At 39.5% G+C, this 23,776-nt stretch overlaps 1 protein-coding gene across 2 annotated transcripts; it reads left to right on the top strand.

The window, feature by feature from the left end:
* Nucleotides 1-890: 890 nt before the first annotated feature.
* Nucleotides 891-23,196, top strand: SP3 (Sp3 transcription factor). 2 transcript variants are annotated; one of them, XM_075180613.1, is made up of 7 exons: nucleotides 891-1,128; nucleotides 1,354-1,466; nucleotides 14,950-15,012; nucleotides 16,001-17,342; nucleotides 19,366-19,558; nucleotides 20,821-21,017; nucleotides 21,429-23,196. In XM_075180613.1, the coding sequence occupies exons 1-7, from the start codon at nucleotides 1,122-1,124 to the stop codon at nucleotides 21,740-21,742; spliced, it is 2,229 nt and encodes a 742-aa protein (XP_075036714.1). In that variant the 5' UTR covers nucleotides 891-1,121; the 3' UTR covers nucleotides 21,743-23,196. The 2 variants fall into 2 exon arrangements, with proteins under 2 accessions (XP_075036714.1, XP_075036716.1); XM_075180615.1 differs by lacking the exon at nucleotides 14,950-15,012.
* The last annotated feature ends 580 nt before the right edge of the window (nucleotides 23,197-23,776 follow it).

The following is a 23,776-nucleotide window of genomic DNA, read 5'->3' on the forward strand; positions in this document are numbered from 1 at the left end:
CTAACACACACTGACAAGGGTCAATTTTGATAGCAGCCAATTAACCTACCAGTATATTTTTGGAGTGTGGGAGAAAACCAGAGCACCCGGAGGAAACCCACGCAAACACAGGGAGAACATACAAACTCCACACAGATAAGGCCATGGTTGGGAATTGAACTCATGACCCCAGCGCTGTGAGGCAGAAGTGCTAACCACTGAGATCAGTCTAGTGAGGTTTTCTTAGCTTTTTTTTGTTGTAGTTTAAATATCACATATTCTTATTTAACAAGTATCCTTTATACTTCTTTATCAGTCACCCATTTTCCCTGGGATAATTACGTAGACACACTGTATATCCCAATACACATGGAATCTGCTGATGAACATGACGATAGCATTTGCAGCTCTACAACAGTTGAGAGCCTCAAAGCATGATGGGATTTGTAGTTCTACGGCGAGTGACAGGCGACTCAATTATAGTGATAATTTATTTCCCTTTCCTTGTAAACGTTCACTGAAGTGTATATATGTACATGGATACTGTATATAGTGACTATATATTTGGTTTGGACACGCCAGAAGAGGCAGTGTCAGGATTAGGCCGGGACAGCGGAAACACGCAGTGACTGCAGCCTGTGCTTGGCTGTCTGTGGCGCAGGCCCCAGAGCCCACAGCCGCGCTCGCACCCACAGGTCTCTCTCATTGTCTGCGATCGTAAACACAGTGAGCGCGCACGTCACGCAACCCTCGCAGGAAGCCCGCGTACCCCTGGCTGGAAAAAAAAAAAAAAAAAATCCCCGAAATAACCGACACGTCTCTAAACCAATCAGCGACACCCCATCGCATCTCCACCTCCAATGGCGTACCGGGGGGAAGGCGGTCCTTCCGTACGTGTGACGTCACACGTCCCCCGTACTGGCTGCAAGCCCCACCTTTTGTGTTTCCCGCACCGTCAATCAAAATAGGAAAAAAAAAACGCGCCTGGTCCTCTCCGTCCGCAGCGCGCCTGTGATTATTATACTCTAATCATGTCACGCGTCTAATAAACCGACCTCGGCCTACGCAGCCCTGCCCGGGCCTGGTAGCTTTTTTTTTCCCTGAGGATTTTTTTTTTTTTTTCCAATCCTGCCACAAACACAATGACCGGTACGTAACCAAACCTGCCCGCCCGCCCGCGCCTCGGCGGAAAAAGACCGCGAATTCCCTCTAGCCATAGCCACGTAGAGCATTAGGAGTATGAGGGGAGGGGGACGGGACCGACAAGGGTGTGAGGGAGAGGTGAGAGAAGAACCCCCCCCCCCCCCGCAGGCTCCAGTAATGGCGCTTCCCGTCTGCCTGACTCTGTCATTTTGTCTCCCTTTCCCTCCCCAGCTCCGGAGCAGCCCGTCAAGAGGGAGGAAATGGCCGCCATGGAGATTGACGGGCAGAACGAGTATCTGCAGCACGGCAACAGCAGCGACGAGAGCGACCAAGGCGGCGGGCAGGTAAGATCTAGGCCCCATAGGCCTTGTAGGCATCACGCAGACACAGGGCCTCTCTTCCTCCCCCTCCCTGTACCCGGCCGTGTGTGGCCTGGACACCCGGCCCCAGCGCGGACACAGACGGTATATAGAGGGCAGAGGACACTAAAGACACAATAATAAAGCACACAAGAACCGTACTTCCTGTGTCAGCTCCGGACGAACGGCCACCCACTTTCTCTGTCTGAACCCGCCCATTGTGGGTAGGACGCTCAGCCGTCACCGCTCGTTGTGCTGGCAGCTACCTGCAGCACGATCGTCCTCGCCATCGGTGGAGGAGGACGGTGATGGTGGTGCTGATGGCGGAGCGGTAAGTAATGAGCCTAGGCTGGATCGTAGACAACCCCCCTAGGGGGAGGGAGGGCATGTGTCCTCCTGAACCCCCCACCTCCTCGGCTCACCCTCCCACTGCTCCTCCTCCCTAGTGGCCGGCTCTGGAGGGGGTCACCCCTTCACGACCATCCCTTCGGGTATACGATTGAAGCTGAGACCCCTCTGGCACACCTTTCCTAGCAGGTGTCCACCTCCATGGATACTGACCTGATGTGGGGGCAACTGTGTGTCAGGGCAGGGGGTGATCGTCTTTGAATTGGCAATAATCAGCATCACACTACTGTTATGACATTAATGTGCTTCAGGTATTCTCAATGTTAGATAGCAACAGGTTAATTAAGCTTGATATTGTTAAAAGCACTCCAGAAACTAGTCCATTAGGTTTCACGATTGTCCAAAACAATGCTTGGCAAAGGTTTGCTCTGACTGTGACAGTGAAGGTGTCAGAGGCAGATGCTTGACTGTGGCAGCCCTGCCAGAGATGGTTGTTAGCATTATTTCTCACTATGATACTTGAAACCCTCCAGGTATTTCAGAAAGTCTCTTCTGTGCTTTACATTTACTTTAAATGGTAGCTGCATTTGAGTGTTATGAAGGAAATAAGTGGAGCATCTTGAAATTAGGGTTACTTAGTAGTTTTGCTTTTTGTTTTTTAATATGTATGGCCGAAATATTTATCGGTAAACACTATTCTCAGCTAAACTGTGGGAGGCTGGGTGGTGTTAACTGTGTCCAGCTTTGCCAGCTGCTTCTACAGCAGTGATTTAGTCCCCGTCCCCCCCCCATTCTTCAATATTCTTGTTTAAACTTGCAGCATCTGGCATATTTTACTGGGTAGATATCCCTTGAGTGTGGCTGTCTTGAGATTGATTTGCAGTATTTTGCTTATGTATCACAATATCTTGCTGTGCACAAAATATATACATTTTAACAATACATTATTTTCTGTGGGTATCTCAGGGTTAGAAGCATGCAATATTGGGGTTTTCAGCTGTTTGACAGGTTTTTTGTTGTTTTTGTTTATCCAATTCCGTTTTAATTATCTTTTTATATGGACACCAATTAAACAGCTCTCTCCTCATATACTGTTTGTGTGTGTGTGTGTGTATATGTGTGTGTGTGTATATATTTACGCACGCACACACTGCTATTTCTCTGTTAATTTATGACTATTATACAATAAATGCATGTGTAATTGTGATGGGTAACGTTCCTGTTTCTTAAGGACTACGTTCATTGTAGTTTAATTTCCGCAGAGTAAAAGAAAGATTTGTAGATTGTAGTAAAATAAAGATTTGATCAATTTTATAATTGATATCTGAAATGCCTGTTTCACAAACTAATTAAATCTGTTGACATTTCTAATGGGTTGTGCTATTCCTAAGTCATGTTGTTATGCATATGAGTGAATTGTAGTGTATGATGTAAACACCATGTTGGTTTTAATCTTGGTTACATCACAAGTATAACATTTCTGCATTTGGTTGTCAGTTGGGTTTACATGATTAAATTTCTTTTTTTAAAGACTGCGTTTCAACAGGTAGTTTTTTTGTTTTACTCTATCTGCCCGTGTATGTTCAGTTATTGGGTTACAGCCACAGTGGCCTTGCCACAGCCAATATATATTAAAAAAAACAAAAAAACAAAACAGAAGTTGCACATAAAGTTACAAATGACACACAAAAGGGGCAAACATTTCATATGATCTTCCCTTTATCAAGCCTGAAAGCAGAATATTCACAAGTGTGTATCAGCCATGTTTAAATTGGTAATCACATGTCACATTTTATATACATAAGTTTATCCATGTTAAAGGTACATCACCATGGAAACCATAAACAAAAGCAGTTCTTCCCATAGTTCTAGGTGGCGTGGATTGGCTTTCAAATCTAGATTTTATAGAATTCAGTTTTTGTCCCTTTGACATTCGAGCCGAACAAGTGTATCCCAAAAATTCTGCTTTTTGTTGGTACTACCACATTTTTGGTACCCCTGTTTGATGCCCCTTTTTTGTTTTGCTTCACCCCTTCCATAAAATTTGAATGTATCCATCAGTGACAGTAAAAAGAAACATGGGATGTCTGTATGTATGAAGAGCAATAATCTGCATGTTGGATTTCACATATATAATTTCAATCCTACCAAAATGGGGGGTCCATGGGGCCCAATTTGTGCTGGAACTGTGAATGGTGGTAACCTTTGGTTACCGTGTTGTGCTCAAATGGTTTTTGATCCATAAACCAGATATATGGGAGCGGTTTGACGGAATATTTTGTTTGGTAGACATTTTAGGGAACCTATTTTGCATTGAATGTATAGGTGTATGTTACCTATTTTGAAGTGCATTTTAGCTATGTTTGGAACATACTTCAAAGCAACTGTATGTACTCTAAAAGAAAAAGTAAATGAAATCCATTCATGTTACCTGCATTTACTCATAGCTAGTATTTCCAAAGGAAGCCCTATTTTTAAACACTGGGCTTAAACCAAGAATACAAGATGTGAAAAAAAATATTGTTGAATCTAACAAATATTTTGGTAGCAATACTTGTATGTATTTGGTTTGCAGTGGAGTACAACACAAAAAAACAGAAAAAAAAATGAACGTTGTGACCTCTTCCACCTAGAAATTCTTAAATGAGATTGTTGGCACCTCTTAAAAAAAAAAAAAAATTAGGAATAAAGAAAACAGATAAAAACATGAACAATAAGCGATATAATACACACACAGAAAATGCTTCCTTCAGTCTTTGTCTTATTTATAGGGAAATGGGGGGGGGATATGGAGAGGCACAAAGCACTTATTTCTCCTTCACTTTTTAAAGAGGAGAGGGAGAGGGAGGGGGGGCAAAACACAACTCCAAAGTAGGCTATATCTTGAGACCATATCTTATACACGTGCAGTTGCCTTGGCAGTTTCCTTTTTTAAGATGGATTTATTTGGATTTCAGGCCCGTCATTGCACCTGCTCATGTTACTTCTGCTGCTCTTCCTTCTCAACATGTGATTGACTGGCACCACTTCTAAGTTAGTAGGCCAAGAGAGGCACCTTCTTGGAATCAAGTGGAACAATGTTTGGGATGGTCTGTGTCACACTTGTGGCCCACTAGTACAATATACTCCATTTGAAACATGGATACTCTCCACCTGTCATTCCATTTGGGGACTAAGTTGGCTCCACACTTGCTCACGAGAACTAAGTGGTGACTGCATAATTAACAAGTGACATTTATTCTACATTGTAACAAAACAAAAGTATCTAGACCCCATCATCTCCCAAAAATATAATGTTTTCTTGCAGTGAAACTGATTTTTGCAATGCACATTAATTGAGGTTATTGATCTAAATGTTTTTATAATTAAATATTGCAGGTGCATGCACAAAAATATTATTTAGAACTAAATGTTATTTCTTATAACATTTTTATGAAAGGAGTTATTGTCACTTTTGTGTCTGATTTATCTGGAGTCTCCTGCTTACACTTTATTGCAAGCGTAATACAGTGGTTATACAAGGTATTCACCCCCCCCCCCCCCCACCCTTCCTGGACTCTCACATTTTGCTGTGCCACAACATGGAACCTTGATGGATCTATTTTAAGTTTATACCCACTAATCAACACAAAGTACTAATTAATGTGCCATTAAATATTTAATCCAACCATTTTTCCAATATAATTCTGACAAAAAACTGGGGGAAAAAGATTATACTTGGTAGAGCCACATTTGGCAGAAATTCTAGTTCTTAGTCTATTTGGGTAAGTGTTGTACATTTAGGCACTGGAATTTTAGCCCATTCATCTTGGCAAAATTACTCAAGCTCCATCAGGTTGAATGGTGATCAAGGCTAGATGCACACTGGACAATTTTCCGACCGACGTGTTATCTCCAACGATTCAGTCGATTCATGCGTACACATTAGACACAATTTACCTTCAGATCTGTGCTCTTCACCTGGTCTTGTAGTGGTTTAGAGAATAACAGCACATTATTTATTCATTCATTCCCATCACTGATTAAAACCGCCTCGTTATAGCTATCCCTATGTCATAACGAATTTCGTTATCTTGTGTGACACTGAAACAAAATATTCAGTCTCGGGACAAATTTTTCCATCTACAACACTCTCTACATTTATATACTGGGACATGTTCATTGCCTGCATCATCTGAAAAGACCATGACTCTGTAACCCTGTGGAGATCATGAGTGCATACTCACTACATGATCATAAGGTGATTGGAACAAGATTATTAAACAGTGAAACCAACCAATTGAAACGATGATCTCTATCTATACCGCTTCTCTTGGAAATCTAATAAGTTCCTTTGGATTTCAGAATCATCTCTATGCGGATGATACCCAAATTTATCTATCCTCTCCTGATCTCTCGACATCTGTGTTGTCCCGTGCAACTGACTGTCTTTCTGCCATATCATCTTGGATGTCCTCTCGCCAACTCAAACTTATTCTTCCTAAAACAGAGTTAATAATAGTCCCACCCACCAACAAGAGCATACCTGACATTTCTATCTCTGTTGATAACATGACCATAAATCCCACCCCACAAGCTCGCTGCCTAGGTGTAATCCTTGACTCACACCTATCCTTTGTTCCCCATATTGACTCTATATCTAAATCATGTTACATACATCTAAAAAACATTTCCAGAATTCGCACATATCTCACACAAGACACTGCAAAAACCTTAATTCATGCACTCATCATCTCTCGCATTGACTATTGCAATTCCCTCCTTACTGCCCTTCCCAAAAACAGACTCAAACCCCTACAATCTATTTTGCACTCTGCGGCAAGATTGATTTTCCTTGCAAATAGTTATTCCTCTGTTTAATCACTCTGTATGTCTCTACACTGGCTGCCTGTTTTCTACCGAATCCAATATAAAATACTTTTACTAACCTTCAAGGCCATCAACAAAGCTGCACCAACATACATCTCCTGTCTTGTCTCAAAATATCTCCCAACTCGGCAACTCCATTCTGCACAAGATCTGCGTCTCTCATCCACACTAATTACATCCTCCCATTCCCGGCTACAGGACTTTTCGGGCTGCACCCACTCTATGGAATTCTCTCCCTTGCACAATAAGACTCTCTCTGGTCTACAAGCTTTCAAGCGTTCTCTGAAAACCCACCTCTTCAGACAAGCTTATAATAATCCTCAACCACCCTCTTAACCTCACTACATTACCCTATTACCACCCGTTATACAACTACCCCTTGACCAACATTGTTGTGTGAGGATCATTTAGCTCACTTTTACCTTTGCAATCTGGCTGGGCCGACTGCAAATGTAGACTTAACCTCGTGTCAAACTCCCATTGTCCAATAGATTGTAAGCTTGCGAGCAGGGCCTTCTCACCTCTGTCTGTTTTACCCAGTTTGTTAGTTTACTATGTTTGTCCTCAATTGTAAAGTGCTGCGGAATATGTTGGCGCTATATAAATAAATGATGATGATCGGCACTCGGAATGACTGTTGTTCATCATGTTAGTATACACACTAACGCGATATCTGATCGAACGGTCGTCTATCGACCGATTGGCTGAAATACCTCCAGTGGGTACCTAGCCCTAAATGATGCCACAGATGCTCAATTGAATTAAGATCTGTGTTTTGATAAGGCCACTTTAGGACATTAACCTTTTTGATGATTAGCTTCTCCACTGAGGCTTTTGCTGTTTGTTTTGGGTCATTGTCCTGTTGGTAAGAGGAGGTTACAGAGAGAACCATAATCCTGAGCCAGTGTGTGTATCACCAGAGAGATTTTGTAGCATATTGTGTAAAATAAATGTCTTTATTTTATTGCCATTTTATGGGGGAAAATTGACAATCACAAATTATGTTCCTTAAGTTTTCCCATAGTTCTTTTATGCAGTTAATATAGGTCCAGAAAATGACCTCCAAATGTTATCACTTAGTTCTCCAGATCACAATCTGGTATTTATGCTGTAATAATTTGACACACCTTAACTTCACACTGTTGGACTTCAATAAACTATTAACGTGATGAAAGTTGATTACTTCAGAGGAAATCTAGCATGGATAGAGCAAGGGGTCAATCATGTTTTCTCAAATTATTTTTTTCCTTCATTGGAGCAAATGGTTGGATTACATTTTTTGGCACATTATCGAGTAGTTTGTGTTTATTAGTGGGAATCAATTTCAAATAACTATATTATGGTTCCATGTTGTAACAGCAAAATGTGAAAAAGTCCAAGGGGGTGAATACCTTTTATATATGCCACTGTATATATGATTACTTTAAGTTGGTGCAGCCTCATTAATTTAGTTTACCCTAACCTTCAGCTATAGCACCCTACTATAGGGTACCAAATACATGTTCTTTATAGAACATTTGACAGTTTTTAGGGTCAGAAATGAGGGTAGGATTTTACTTTTCACTTGATTCTGGTGTCAGCTTCTCCAAAATCTGCCTTCCTCTAGAACAGGCCTGGCCAACCTGTGGTTCTCCAGCTGTTGCGAAACTGCAAGTCCCAGCATGCTTTGTCAGTTGGCTATCCACTGGCAATGCATGCTGGGGCTTGCAGTTTCATAACACATGGAGAGCCACAGGTTGGCCAGACCTGCTCTAGAATTTGCCAAAGTGATATCACAGAATAACCCTGTCTGACAAGCAAAAGCCATGAACTCCAGCTTTGCAGTTTGAGTTTGAACACTACAGCGATTGAGGGGCCTGGAACTGAATGAAACCATTTAACCTGAAGAATGTAACTCCAGGCTGGCATTGACAGCAGAGGTTCAGAGATGATTGTGCGCTGAGGAACTTGTGGTCACTATCTTGATATGGCAGTTTTTATAATGAATAATGCTGAAGTGTGACATTGGTGAGAGGAGGTTATAGAGAGCACCATAATTCTGAGCCAGTGTATTTTTCCAGAAGAGAGATTTTGTAGCATATTGTGTTAAATGTCTTTATTTTATTGGCATTTGGTAGAGGAAAATGGACAAAATCTTAAACTATGTTCCTCAACTGTTGCCATATTTTTTTTTATGCAGTCAATGCAGCTCCAAATATTGTCACTTAATCCCACAATATGTTCTAATCACAAGGTTGAGCTACGGTCAAGTTCAATGGTATATAATTTTTTTCTCACACACACACACACACACACATATATATATATATATATATATATATATATATATATATATATATATATATATATATATATATTACACATACATACACTGAGGGAAACCTTGAGGAATCATGAGACTCCAATAAATATCCCCAGTTTTCGCCACAGATAGATCCAATGCTAATTGATTCTAATGGTAACTAGTGCAACAACTACTGTTGGAGTACACAGAAATACATAGCACTTTTGTATGTCGCTAAACATTGTATGTAATGAACGTGTGGCCGGGATCCAGTCCTCCTCTCCTCCTTATTATTATCGTAGATTTGTGAGGTGCCACAGTGTTCCGCAGCGCCATACAGTAGGGAAAACAGTACATACATAATACAGGGACATACAAGGTAGGCAAAACTAATACGGACATGAAAATAAAAGGGTATGGAGGACTCATTAGAGAGCTTCATTCTAAGTGGAAGGAGGCACAGCTGAAGCAAGAGGAGCGAGTGTGACTTAGAGTGGAGATTGGAACAACATTGAGCGTGTATTAGTGTGGTTATCATTATCAGGGATAAGGTAAGCTTTTAAAAAAAAAAAAAAAAAGATGGGTTTTTAGAGACTGACTAAAGATTTTAAGCCTGATTGGGTGTGATATAGAGTTCCAGAAGTGGGGGGAGCAGCACGGAAGAAGTCTCGTAGGTGTGAGTGAGAGGTGGTTACCAAAAACTAATCAAGGCGCAGGTCAGAGGTAGAGCTTAAGAGGACGGGAGGGAGAGTATTTTGATTTGAGATGTATGAAGGGGTGGTGGTGTTGAGGGCTTTGTAGGGTACGGGTGGGTAATTTGAATTGGATTCTGGAAGACACAGGGAGCCAGTGTAGGGATATGCAAAGTGGTGAAGCGGTGAGAGTGAAAGATCAGTCTTGTAGCAGCATTTAGGATGGATTGAAGCGTGGATATATGGTTTCCGGGAATGCCAGATAGGGGGTTGCAGGAGTCAAGGCAGGAGTTGAGAATGGATAAGAGTTTTGGTAACTTGTTGAGTAAGGAAAGGGCGTTTTCTGGCAATGTTTTTAAGGCGGAATCGACAGCTGGGAGAGAGTTTGGATGTGAAAAATAAAGCAGAGGGCAGAATCAAGTGTGACACCAAGGCAGCGGGTTTGGAAGACTGATGAAATTGTGGTGTTATTAATAGTTATGGAGATTTGAGGGCAGGTGGTGACTGACAGGTGGAAAGGTATTAAGCTCTGTTTTGGACATGTTGAGCTTTAGGTAGCGTTGGGACATCCATGTGGAGATAGCAGAAAGACAGTTGGTTACACAGTATAGTACAGAAGGGTACAGGTCATGGGGAAGATATATATATTTGGGTGTCATCTGCGTAGAGGTGGTATTGGAGGCCGATTGAGCGAATTGGTGCTCCAAGAGAAGAGGTGTACAATGAAAAAAGTAAAGGGTCATGAACGGAGCCTTATGGGACCCGATCAGATAGTGGGAGTGGAAGGGAGGATGTGCCAGAGGTAGAAATGCTAAAGGAGCGGTTTGATAGAAATAGGAAAGAACTGTGTCACGAACACCAATGGAGTGAAAGGTGTGTCCAGGAGAATGAGTATGAAGAAATGACCTTTAGACTTTGCAGTAAGTAGATTGTTGATCACTTTTGTAAGAGCAGTTTCAGTTGGGGACGGAAGTAAGATCGCATAGAGTCGCGAATGGACTAAGAGGAGAGAAAATGAGACCGGTGTTTGTACACTAATCGCTCAAGTAGTTTGGAGGCAAAGGGGAGGAGAGAAAAAGGGCCGTAGTAGGAGAGAGGCTGGATCCAGAGATTGTTTCTTTAGAATTAGTGAGATGAGCGCATGTTTCAAGGAGGATGGAAATGTGCCAGTGGAGAGATACGGGTTGAAGAGGTGAGCTAGAGGTTGGTAATAGGATCGAGGGGACAAGTTGTAGGGTGAGATGATGAGATGAGTGTAGAGACTTTGGGGTATATTTACTAACTGTGGATTTGAAAAAGTGGAGATGTTGCTTATAGCAATCAATCAGATTCTACTTGTCATTTTGTACTAAATTGGTAACTAAAATCTGATTGGTTGGTATAGGCAACATCTCCATGCAGTGCAGGAGCACTTTTGCAGGTAACAAGTCAGTTTGTTGTGCCATGCTTGGGTCGTCGGAGACTGTATGTGATAGCTGGAGCTGCATTGTATAGGGCAGAAGTGAGTGTTTTGTTGTAGAAAAAGCACCCTGATTAGGGCAGGACAATGCCGGAGAAAAGAATTTAGTGAAGATAAATGAATTGATTTAAAAGTACTTAGGTGTCGTTGTGTACGTGTGTCTTTTGGGTGCAGGGGGAAGGCAATGAAGGAAGGGTGAGGCTGAAGGAAAAGAGCTTGTGGTCGGTGATGAATGCACTATAGATGATCTTGTACAACTTAAAGATATTGGAAATCTCCCCATTTCCCCATATTTAAGCGAAGACTACAGAAACCAATAATCAGGTAGGCATTAATGTAGACCTGCCACTATAAGTGGAAAGGTAACTGCAAACAACAAAAAACTACTCATTAAAGTAAAAAAATTCATTAAAAAAAAAATTAAAAAAATCAACGTTACCTATGTATGCTTTTTGTATACACCATTCCCTGTATCTGTCAAGTACCCTTATGCCTGTAATGGTCCCTTGCCATACTAACCGCTGACCTGTTTCAAAATGCCTGTACCAGGAACCAATCCATTATGTAGTTAAAGGGAACTTTTATCTGAAACCAGAAATTATACTACTTCTGAGCAGTACATAGTAAAATAGCTGCTCTCCTTCTCTGAACTCTTAGTCGTTTGTCACTGCAGCTTGCTTTATTGAAGCAAACTCAGCAAGTTGCATTGAGAACTGCAAGTTTATGTTCTGGTTCTTTGTATACAGATTCAAGAATAGTGCAAGCCTGAAACGGATGGCTGATGTATCAATTTGTAGTTCAAACTGCATAATACGCCGTTCTGTATATAGAGGGGCAAGATTTGAAATTGTAGTTCAAACCACAGCTTAATGTTCTTGGTTACGCAAATTACTTATGATCTGAATAGAAACACAGTTGATATATCAATATTCTGATTTTTTTTTTCCTGATTGTTAATATTACTCTTATTGTAAAATGCTTATCAGGCAAAAAAAAGGATGATCTGTTAGAATCTATTTAATGAGCGCAGTATCCCAAGAGTGGATGTTCAGCTGGAAAGTCTGAGCTGCACATGAGCCAGATGCTAATGTCACCTGCTGAATGTTAATTGTTGTAAAATGCTTGTGAATATAGTCATATGGGTGGATATGTAATATGTAAAGCAAGGGAGAGAATTATGTTTGAGAGGTGAACTGGTGAACAGCTGTTAAAGCTAAGTAAAGAGATGTTCCATATAACAATAATATGGATGATAATTTCTAAGTATGGTCATCTAACTCAGTTGTTTGGCAATCTTTTTTGAGATGGTAGGCAATTGATTGCCAATCCTCAAAAAGGGAACTTTGTGCTGTTTCCAGTATAAGGCTTTTAGATGTATTTTAGAACATTATAAAGCCTTTGTATGAACCTTTAAGAAGGGCTCTGCTCTTTAAAGCTTCTCTACCGCATCCATGTTAATGTTTTACTCATCTCCTCCCTCCCCTTCCTAGCTGGAGCTCTGGGGGCTGCTCTGGTTCTTCTCACCCCTTGCTCAAAAAAGGTGGGAAGGAGGGGAGGTGTGTGCTGGAGGACCAATCACAAGCCACAATCAAAGTATTGTGGTTTGTGATTGGTCCAGCCATTTTTAAGTGAGGAATGGAATTTGTTTGGTTCTGTATTACTTTTTTTTTAGTTCACCCTTCCCCTAATTGTAACTTCTAGATGGTAGTGCAGCTTTAGCATAATATCCTCATAGAGTAATAATGAAGGTTTATGAACGGGCATTTGCCACACAATGAATACGAATTTAGAAATCCCAGTTGGTGGGGTGGGGAAAAATGTGCCCCCACAGTTTAAAATCCCTGTACAGCTCATTGTTAAGCCGACAGAGAAGTCTGAGCCCGGGTAGAAAAGAACAAAAAGCTGTGAGGTCATTAGGTGCCTTGTTGGATTCTGGAGTTATCTTGGATAGCGTAATCCCAGAACTGTATGACACTGAATTTGGACATTTTCTTCTGGCATAGATCTGTCCATTAGTTTTCATCATTGGAATAGTTGTAACAGGTGATTTTATTAATTTTCCTGTTGTTATTTTAGTCAACCAGTCAAAGAACTATCCGATCCTCTGCTCCATAAACAAACCTTTGATCAGAAAAATTGGTTACAAGTAAAAGAGAAAAAGAACTATTACTCTTGTTTATGTATCGGAAACCTATGTGATATTAGAAATATATATCTTAATATCATCGTGTCACCTTGTGTAGGTTTTTTTTTTAATATAAATTTATCACAGATCACTTTAACGTTTTGTCCAAGACAATTATTACAAATGTAAACGTGTTTCCCTGAGATGTCACATGAAGGGTGGGTCTACACACACTTAAGTTGAAACTATAGATAATAAATCTATATCCCTCACCTGACTCTTTTGCCTTTTCTGTTTAGTATCCCACTTTTTCATGTGAAGTTTCTGTATAGTGTTTTTTTTATATATTGAGTATTGCCCAGTTATGTGTATCCACTTTATTTTTTTGTAAGGTGTACCGGCATCTCTGGCACTGTGTTGTATGTTCCATTGTAGAATCATGTTTCAAGTACAAATGTTCAAGCTTACTAGCAAAATGTATGTTGCATTTTACATGTTGCAGAGGACATAATGTTTTGTGATTTATTTGCACTTTAAACCATTAATGTTCTGTGTTCTTTTTTTTTATTCTGTTAAATAGCTCTAGGTTTTAATTTTAAATGCACAGATTAAATTACACATTAAATTGTACTAAGACATTTTAGTTGTCATTAGAAAAGGTCCACCTTTTATGTTGCTGTTTGAATAGTCAGAGGCTAAACTTTGTGGGGAGGAGGCGATTTAATTCAATTTTGCACACTCATGATGAGGTGGTGATGGGCAGCTGGTTTGGGAATAGTAAACCCCAAACAATTTTTCAATAGAGCAGGTGTGGAGAAAATATAGAATTCAGGAGTAAGTCTGAAATCTAATAGCGAGCAGGGTCTTTTTAATAAGCTACGGTATATCTGCATCCAGTGACACAAAAAGGAAAAAAAAAAGCCAGTTTTAATTTTCATAGGTGCATTGGAGGTATGAACTTTTATTTAAAGCTGCTTTGCCATCTCAACCAGTTAACATTTGCGTTCACCCCTTGGCTGTGAAATGGGCATGTGGGTAGGAGGACCAATTACAACCCCCTCCCCCCTAGAGCCACACTGCCCTTGTTTTTGTCTGGGACTGTAAGATAAACCAAAGAGCCCCAGGAAAAATGACTGCATGGAACAGCCCCCAGGATCTCCATATAGTCATTTTTATTTTAAGGACTTCGGAAACGAACATACAGAATAAATGACCGCATTGGTTGTAACACTGACTTTATTAACGGTGTCAGTGATTTCTGTGATGTTCCCAAGCCAGAAATGGCGATGGTTCTGAGTGGACTCAACAATGATGCACGATAATTCGCGGTTTGTTGTTGTGTTTATTTATTTGGTCTTCAAACTTGCGATGCTGCTTCACATGAGTTCTTGTTATCCATATGGTTATATGCAGCATTTATGCTGTTTTTATATGAATAATAACCATAAGCATCTCCGTGACCAGCAGTTACAATAATGCTCATTTTATAAATAAGGCTGGTCAGGCAGAAGACTGCTATAGCACCTACTGTTTATTTGTTCTGAATTTGCTATTTTAGCAAAAAATACAATTTTATCCACATGTTAGTTCAAATCTTGGTATTAGATGAATCGGGTAGGGAAACTTCCAAAAATTCTCATTATTATCATGTAAAATGTCAGAAGCTTATATAATGCTTTCTTCACTGTTAGATCGGCCACAGAAAATATGAAAACCTTGTCAGAGCCAACAACATCACACAGCAGTTTGTTTGGGTGAGGATAAGTGCACTATTGTAGCGTTGCTACTTTTTTGGTTTTTGGAAAGCTTTCATGTCTGCCTCTAATCTGCCAATATGGCATTTCTTATCTCTGCATATATAACTACAAAGCTATAAAAAGAGCACATGTAAAAGATATGTTGGTGACATTTCCTGTTAGATTCCACACTTGGGAACTGTTCCAGCTTTTCATCATATCTGAAGCATCAATGTGTGTGTGTAAACATTCTGCTGCTTCGACTATATAGCATGTACATTTTCTGTATTCTTTTTTTTTTTTTTTCCTTTAAAATCTATTTTTGAATTACTATGTTTTTTTTTTTTTACTTTCTCTGCTCGTTAAAAATGTAATGTAGATACCACTAGATGCTGTGAGGGGCCTTTAGCTGGTTTGGTGACACTTTCTTAGTATCCAGAAATTAGATTTTAAGTTTGGGCTTTTCTTATGTCGTAAAATGCTTCCTGGCAGATATCCCTGGTGTTTTAGTGTTTTTGTATAGTAACTGCAGGCAGCTAGTTTGCCCAGGATAACGAAAACCTTCTCTAGTCCTTGCATACAAATTATTATTTTTTTCCCCATACATTTTTCACAGCATACTTTTTAACTTGTTAACAATTAGTTTTTTAGAGGACTCTGCACTATCTGCCTCCAATATCACTGACATCTTAGGTAATTCAACATTATTTGTTTCTCATTTCACTAGCTGTGCTTACACTAGTTTAAATCTTGAGGCAAACAGTTATTCGTGTTAAGGAGCTTTTTTTATTTAGCATTTAGAATTATTTCTCTACCCATCTTTAAAAGATGAATTACTTAAACTGTCTGGGCTAGTAACTACTCCTTGTTCTCGTATATGACCTGCTTCAGGATACTTGAGGGCAGGATGGAAAAAGTTATCTATAATTGATTATTTTAAATATTTCTTTGTTTTTAAGATAATCATTTTCTTGCATTGATTTTGTACTCTGCTATGATCCTACAGGCTGAGGATTTGCAATCGGTGCAGTTAACAGGAGGTCCAAATAGATGGGAAGTGTTGACTCCAGCCCAGGCTGCGTTAAAGGATGAAGCTGGAAATATAGTTCAGCTTCCAAGTGGTGCTACAGTAACATCAAGTGGACAGTATGTGCTGCCCATTCAGACTCTTCAAAATCAGCATCTGTTTTCTGTAGCACAAGGATCAGACACTGCTAATGGTACACTGTCTAATGTACAATATCAAGTTATCCCACAGCTTCAAACATCTGATGGTCAGCAGGTCCAACTTGGCTTTGCCACATCTTCTGATAATGGTGGGTTAGACCAAGAGTCTGGTCAAATTCAGATTATTCCTGGAAACCATTCTGGTAGTCTTTTGTCATCAAGTCCAAATATATTAACACAAGCTGGTCAACTGCAACAGATTCAAGGAGTTACAATTGGTGGCTCATCATATGGTGGCCAAACCCAGGTTGTTGCTAATGTCCCGCTCGGCCTTCCTGGCAACATCACCTTTGTTCCCATAAACAGTGTTGACCTAGATTCATTGGGCCTCTCTGGTAGCTCTGAAGCAATGACGGGCATTACTGCTGATGGACACTTGATAAGTGCAGGACAAGCCATAGACAGTTCTGATACTTCTGAAAGGACTGCAGAGCATGAGCATATTTCTCCTGATGCTGGTGATACAAACTCGGATACAGATTTGTTTGTGCCAACCTCTTCTTCATCTCAGCTTCCTGTTACTATAGATAGTACAGGAATGCTTCAACAGAGTGCAAACAGTTTGGCAGACAGTCCATCTGGGCATGTGCAAACATCTGATCTTCAGGGAAACTACATCCAGACTTCAATTTCTGACGAGTCACAGAATATTCAGGTCTCCGCATCACAACCAATGGTACAGCAAATCCAGCTTCAAGATAGCCAGCAGCCAACCAGTCAAGCCCAACTTGTGCAAAGCATTGCACAGCAGGCAATACAAGCAGTTCAGGCTGGAGGTCAAGGCATATCACAACAAGCATTGCAAAACCTCCAGTTGCAGCTCAACCCGGGAACGTTCTTAATTCAAGCCCAAACAGTGACTCCTTCTGGCCAGATTGCCTGGCAAACATTTCAAGTTCAAGGTGTTCAGAACTTGCAAAACTTGCAGATTCAGAATTCGTCTCCTCAACAAATAACATTGACACCTGTGCAGACGCTGACACTTGGCCAAGTTGCCGGAGGGGGTACTCCAGTTAGTTTAAGTACTGGTCAGTTGCCAAACCTTCAGACTGTTACAGTAAACTCAGTTGATGCTGCAGGTATCCACTTGCAGCATGGAGATCACTCTGACAGCCCAACAGGTACATTTTTATTCATTATTTTCCCCTTCCATAGTTTCATAAGGTATTATAAAGAATGATGCTGTCATTTCAGCAACACAATGCTTTACAGAAACACACTGAATTTGTCACTCAATCCATTACCAGTTTACCAAAAAGTTTATTTTGTTAATTACTTTTAATCTATCTCCATCCTTTCATGCTAGCATTCCCTGCCTAATGCCAGTGGAAAAAGAAAGATGGGCCTCTTTCAATCAATTTATTTAAACAATTCTTTATTGGACCCTCTGTAGGTTTGTGTGAATAACATGTCCACTATTTAAGTTTTTTTTTGTGTGTTTTCTTTGTCCAGAGAATGTTTTTACACAACTGTCATATGAAGTATGAAAGAGACAACACATAGGCACTCTGGCTACTTTATTAAATAATCTACAATTGCAGTACAATGAGACGTCATGCAGAGAACCTCATACAAGCCATAAAAGAGATCACATATTACTAATTTGACATACAGCCTGTGGAGTATTAGGAGTATAGGTTCATGTCAAGTTTATTCCAAAAGTTTGGTTCCTCAGTGTTGCTGTTTGTTAGGTCTGAACATTTTTTTTTTACCCAGCAGACAGAAAATTTGGATTATTTGCATGGCTTGTGAGTTGTTCAGGAGAGGAGGGGGGTGGGTTCAGTTGGTAATATAGGATCATAACTAGTAATGGCCATTGTGTAAGTCCCTTCTCTATCAGAAACCATTAGCATTGTTTCCTGACAAACATCGCTCTCAGAGATGGCATAAAACTGTATGCTGTGTTACTGTAGCAACAGCTGTCCCCTCCCCTTTCATGTCTGTGGGTTGCAATTTTTAGCCATCTTGGAGACAAGGATTTGTCTCCCAGTTGCCTAAAAAATGCAGACCCCCTCACTTGATCATGTTTTAAGCCAGTTGGCCTTTCTTTAGGAGTATGGCACAGACTTTGATAACCGTTAATTTTTTTTAGCCCAAATTATTATCATCATTAATGTTATGCAGCACTTTTAAAGAAAATATGTTTTAATCACTCTTTACCACACAAACACTAGGATCTGTTTTGTCAGCTGTCAATCGATCAGTATGTTTTTGGACTAGGCTAGAAATCGGAGCACCTGGAGCAAACTCGCCCCAAACATTGAGAGAACATATGCATTCTACACAGATAATGCCCTGGTTGGAGTCATGTGACTCAATATCACATTGGTGACGCGTCACTGATATATTGGTACTCCAGTCATAGTACGCAGTGCTGTACAAAGTATATGCAGTTACTTAATAGTCTCTGTCCCATTGGAACTTTACAGTCTAAATTCCCTACCCGCCCCCCCACACACACACATTAAACATATATGCAGTTGGGATATATATTAAGTGATAATGCCTTCTACTGGTACACTAGATACGGTAATGTATTTAGTGTTTGTCTCCATATATTCATCACACTGTTCTCTAGGCTGAAGTACTTGTGACCTTTGAAACTTTGCACATGCTTAGTTTGTAGGGAGGAATTCGGGGACAAGAGGTATAAGATATTTTCTACCCATTAGGCCTTTCAAAAGGAAATGTGCTGTCAGTGGGTGAGAAGTTGTATATTTAGCTATCATAAGTACACTTTAAAAGAAAAATGTTGACAAATAACACATTTCTCTTTGAAAGAAACTGCCACTATTAAGGAATGACCACAGACTACTATAAGCAACCACATTTCAGGTTACACTGTGAACCTCTGAAAACTACTCTCCCTTACTACCTTGGAGCGCTAACATCGGCTCATCCATTAATGATCTTTTTATTAAGATGTGGCAGCGTGGGAATCCTTATGTTATTGGGTGAGGAGAAGGTGACGACAAATTGCATGCATTTCCTGTTACTGTAACAGTTTGTGTACAGGAATGTTCTTAAATCCACTCTATGCACATATAATTAAGTCAATTGAAGTGTTTCATAAAGCTAAGTTTATAGTTGGTGTGAATAGAAGTTGTAATGTTTTGCAATGTCTTTCATTCCCTGACCAATCAGCTATACGGATTAAGGAGGAAGAGCCGGATCCAGAGGAATGGCAACTTACCAGTGACTCTACAGTCAACACCAATGATTTAACCCACCTGAGAGTCCAAGTTGTCGACGATGAACTCGACCAACCAAATCAAGAGGGGAAACGATTAAGGAGAGTAGCTTGCACTTGTCCCAACTGTAAAGATGGAGCTGGAAGGTTTGTATCTAGACTTCATAGGATTGGCAACTGTATTTTAACAACGTTCCAAAGATGTGCTAGGCACTAAATATGGTTTACCATAAATGTATGAGGGCTTCATTATGAAATTTGTGGTAAGTGTTTGTGCCCTGGTTTATTTTGCTTAATTTTTTTAGCCCTGAGCTAGCACCGCAATCTGACAGTCAAACTAGGTGTATAACATGTATCGAATATTAGTAGACTCTAACTAAGCTTGTTGTTTTTTTGGGGGGGGAAGGGAGGGGGGTTACTCTTAGAAGGTTAATTGTTTACACTTTGTAGACCATGTTTGCATGGCTCATGTAGGTAATATCATCATCATCACCATTTATTTATATAGCGCCACTAATTCTGCAGCGCTGTACAGAGAACTCATTCACATCAGTCCCTGCCTCATTGGAGCTTACAGTCTAAAATCCCTAACACACACACACAGACAGACACACACACACACACACACAGACTAGGGTCAATTTGTTAGCAGCCAATTAACCTATCAGTATGTTTTTTGGAGTGTGGGAGGAAACCGGAGCACCCTGAGGAAACCCACGCAAACACGGGAAGAACATACAAACTCCACACAGATAAGGCCATGGTCGGGGAATTGAACTCATGACCCCAGTACTGCAAGGCAGATGTGCTAACCACTACGCCACCGTGCTGCCCAATATGCAATGATTTTTATCCCTGAAACCTTGGTGACCTATGTCTGAAATCTATTCCCTACATTCTTTTTATTAATTTTATCCCTTGCTCAGTCCAGCAGTGTAATCATAACCAACTTGTGCTTACAGGCATTTATAAAATTGGGTGTATAAGTTAAACATAGCTTTATTTTGTCCTTCTCTACAGGCTATGAGCAAACATTGCCTACAGTCTGTCATATATTTGGATCTCTGATAACTTACAAAATGACATTCATGTCACTCTTTCCATTAGTCCTTGTGCCCAAGCTTTTGTATTGTGAGATGATTGCACATTAAGAAGATTACCATTCGGAGATAAAATTTACAAGCATAGAGCTTTAGTTTTTAACTTAACTAGCCTTGGTAATACATTTTGTAGGTGGTAGTCCTTTATCAGTCTTTTAATATATACATAATTGGAACATGAAAACATAGGACCAGTGCAGCATTAACATTGTTCTCATAATTTTAATAGTTGCTTTAGGGCACATCTATTTTGCCTGACACAGAAAATATGCAGCACACTTGTCTTCACTATATCTCTAACTATTTTAGGGGTACCAATCTTGGAAAGAAAAAGCAACACATCTGTCACATCCCAGGATGCGGTAAAGTGTATGGTAAAACTTCTCATCTGAGAGCTCATCTGCGTTGGCATTCAGGGGAGCGTCCCTTTGTTTGTACTTGGATGTTTTGTGGCAAAAGGTTTACTCGAAGTGATGAACTGCAGCGACATAGAAGAACACATACTGGTAAGGACAGGGGTCGTTTGCATTTAACTTTCTGCGCTTTTTTATTTTATTTGATATTCCTGAAAAGTTAAGGATGCTTTACTGGAACACAAACCGCTTACCTTTATGGTTTTGGATCTGGCCTGGTCCTATTTAAACACATTCCCCATAATATAATATATCCTTTATAGACACCAGCTTCATCCTATGATAATATGGGGTGCCGCCTTTTTATGAAAACGCATTGCACTCGTGCTCACGACTTACCAAAATTGTAATACATTGATGCCGTAATACTTTTTGATCCAAGTCTTTTGCAGCATTGATGTGGTTATGTTTTGTCATAAATGCTAAAAAGAATGGCATAGTTTATTTTGTTGACCAATTCAAAATAAAAATAATCTTCTTTTTTTTTTTTTTTTTTTAATCCAGGTGAAAAGAAGTTTGTCTGTCCAGAGTGTTCCAAGCGATTTATGCGTAGTGATCACCTTGCCAAACACATTAAAACCCATCAAAATAAGAAAGGCATTCATGCCAGCAGTGCTGTATTGGCATCAATAGAAGCTAAGCCCGAAGATACATTGATAACTGCTGAAGGTACCACCCTTATCCTTGCAAACATTCAGCAGGGATCTGTATCTGGCATAGGAACTGTACATACTGGCACCAGCGGTCAAGATCTCCTCTCCAATTCTGAGATTCCTTTACAGCTTGTCACAGTTTCTGGAAATGAGACAATTGAGTAAATATCACACAACACCTATTAATTGTGGTTATTTTTATACAGTAGTGGAAAAAAAACAAACAAAACAAAACCTTGTTCTTGAGTTCTTAGATATCTTTTTATTGATGTGCAAACTTTTTTGGATTGACAGTAACTTGGTTATACATGACACTGAAATGCCTTACTTTGTATGCTATTCCATTAGTATGAAGAAATGGTAAAATTGCATGGCTTTTGTAGGTACTTTTGGAATCTAGAATTGATGAAATTTTACCATGACACATACAAGTATAAATAATATTGACAGATGGAAATGGTAGTCTAACCAAATGCATCAATCCTGTGTGGTTTAGTGTAAAAAAAAAATTCAAAAACAAGAAAAAATTAAGAACATGTTGGTATTTATCTATTGTAAGATAACAAAGTTGATGGGTGACACAGAAATTATGTTATGAAATGAGATTTTGTAATTTTCTTGATGACTGGAATTTTTATTATGCATAACTGACAAATCACGTTTCCCAGCACACCTGGCTTCGGTTTCACCACAGTTCACCAACTACCAATTTAACAACCAATTTGTTTTAATTAGGTGAACCCATGTACACAATTTTAAGCATTTCTCTTGAAAAAAAAATAATTAAATTCTACAACAACGTTTTAACCAGGCAGCAGCTACTGTCTAGATTGTTTAAAAAGCCATGCGTGAGCATTAATTTGCCAAACCAAATCTTGTTAGAGTTGTTTGAGTCATGAAGATAATATAACCAATGTTGAAAGACTTTGTAGGTTGAAGCATTTTTGAATGGTAAATGTTATGATTAAGCACCCATGTTATTGAACACTGGTGGACCAAAAACAGTGAACTGTTCGTCATTCAGCACATCTTTCAATTTTCGAGTACTCGGACATTAAACCCATTGTTGTAAATTAAGTAGTCTAGCATATGCAAACATGATTTCAGTCATTTCCATAGTGACAATACGAGGCATACAAATCCTAGTCATGGGGGGAGGGAGAATATACAAGGGGTGTCTTTTGGTTTTTTTTTTGTTTTGTTTTTTTTCTTTTTAACTTAGTTGGTGAATCAGCATTTAAACAACCTATTTGCTTCTATCCATTAAAAATTGTATGTATCGAATACATGTACCTGATAAATATGTATATGTTTTTTTTATTATGTTGCTGTATTTTCGTTTTATTTTTTAATAATTGTTTATATTTTCAACTATAGAAAGTGTACAAATACAAAGTTACATTGCAGGTATGTAAGGTCTATACCATTTTTCTAAGACGTAGCAAAATAAAAAGAATAAACTGCAGCACCTACAACAGTTCACCTATTTACAGGCTTTGTTTGGGTCTATTTCTTATTGTTATGACCACCTCAGATTTAAAAGCTACCTTTAAAGTGTATGTTTAAAGTGTATTATAACAGTGTGGTAGTTTAATAAAACACTATTTTCTTTCTTTTGACTTTGCTGTTTTCATATTCATTACTTGAAGATATGTCCGTTCCTAAATCCGTCTAGCAGTTGTATCAGATTCTGTTATTACAGTTAGAGCCACTCTCTTTATGAAATTAAACTGCCTAAAAATCACTGAATGTGTACAACATATTTATGAACACAAAGGGCTAGATTTACTAAGCTGCGGGTTTGAAAAAGTGGGGATGTTGCCTATAGCAACCAATCAGATTCTAGCTTTCATTTATTTAGTACCTTATACAAAATGACAGCTATAATCTGATTGGTTGCTATAGGCAACATCCCCACTTTTTCAAACCTGCAGCTTAGTAAATCTAGCCCAAAGTATGTTTCCCAAATCTAGGTTGCTTCTTAGCAGCGTTTTCCCTGTCGGCTACTGGAATTTGGTGGTGATCAGAGCTTTTTGTCCTTTTCTTTTTCTACCAGATGCTTAATAAAATGGCCAGTCGAATGTTATTTAATTTGCCTGTTTATATTTGAAAAATAAGGGTTTATTTTGAAAAGCTGTAGTGGTAATTGGTAAAATGTCATTAGGTTACCAATATAATCTATACATGCTGCATGATTGT

Source organism: Mixophyes fleayi, chromosome 7 (genome assembly GCF_038048845.1).
Source record: "Mixophyes fleayi isolate aMixFle1 chromosome 7, aMixFle1.hap1, whole genome shotgun sequence".
NCBI lineage: Eukaryota > Metazoa > Chordata > Amphibia > Anura > Limnodynastidae > Mixophyes > Mixophyes fleayi.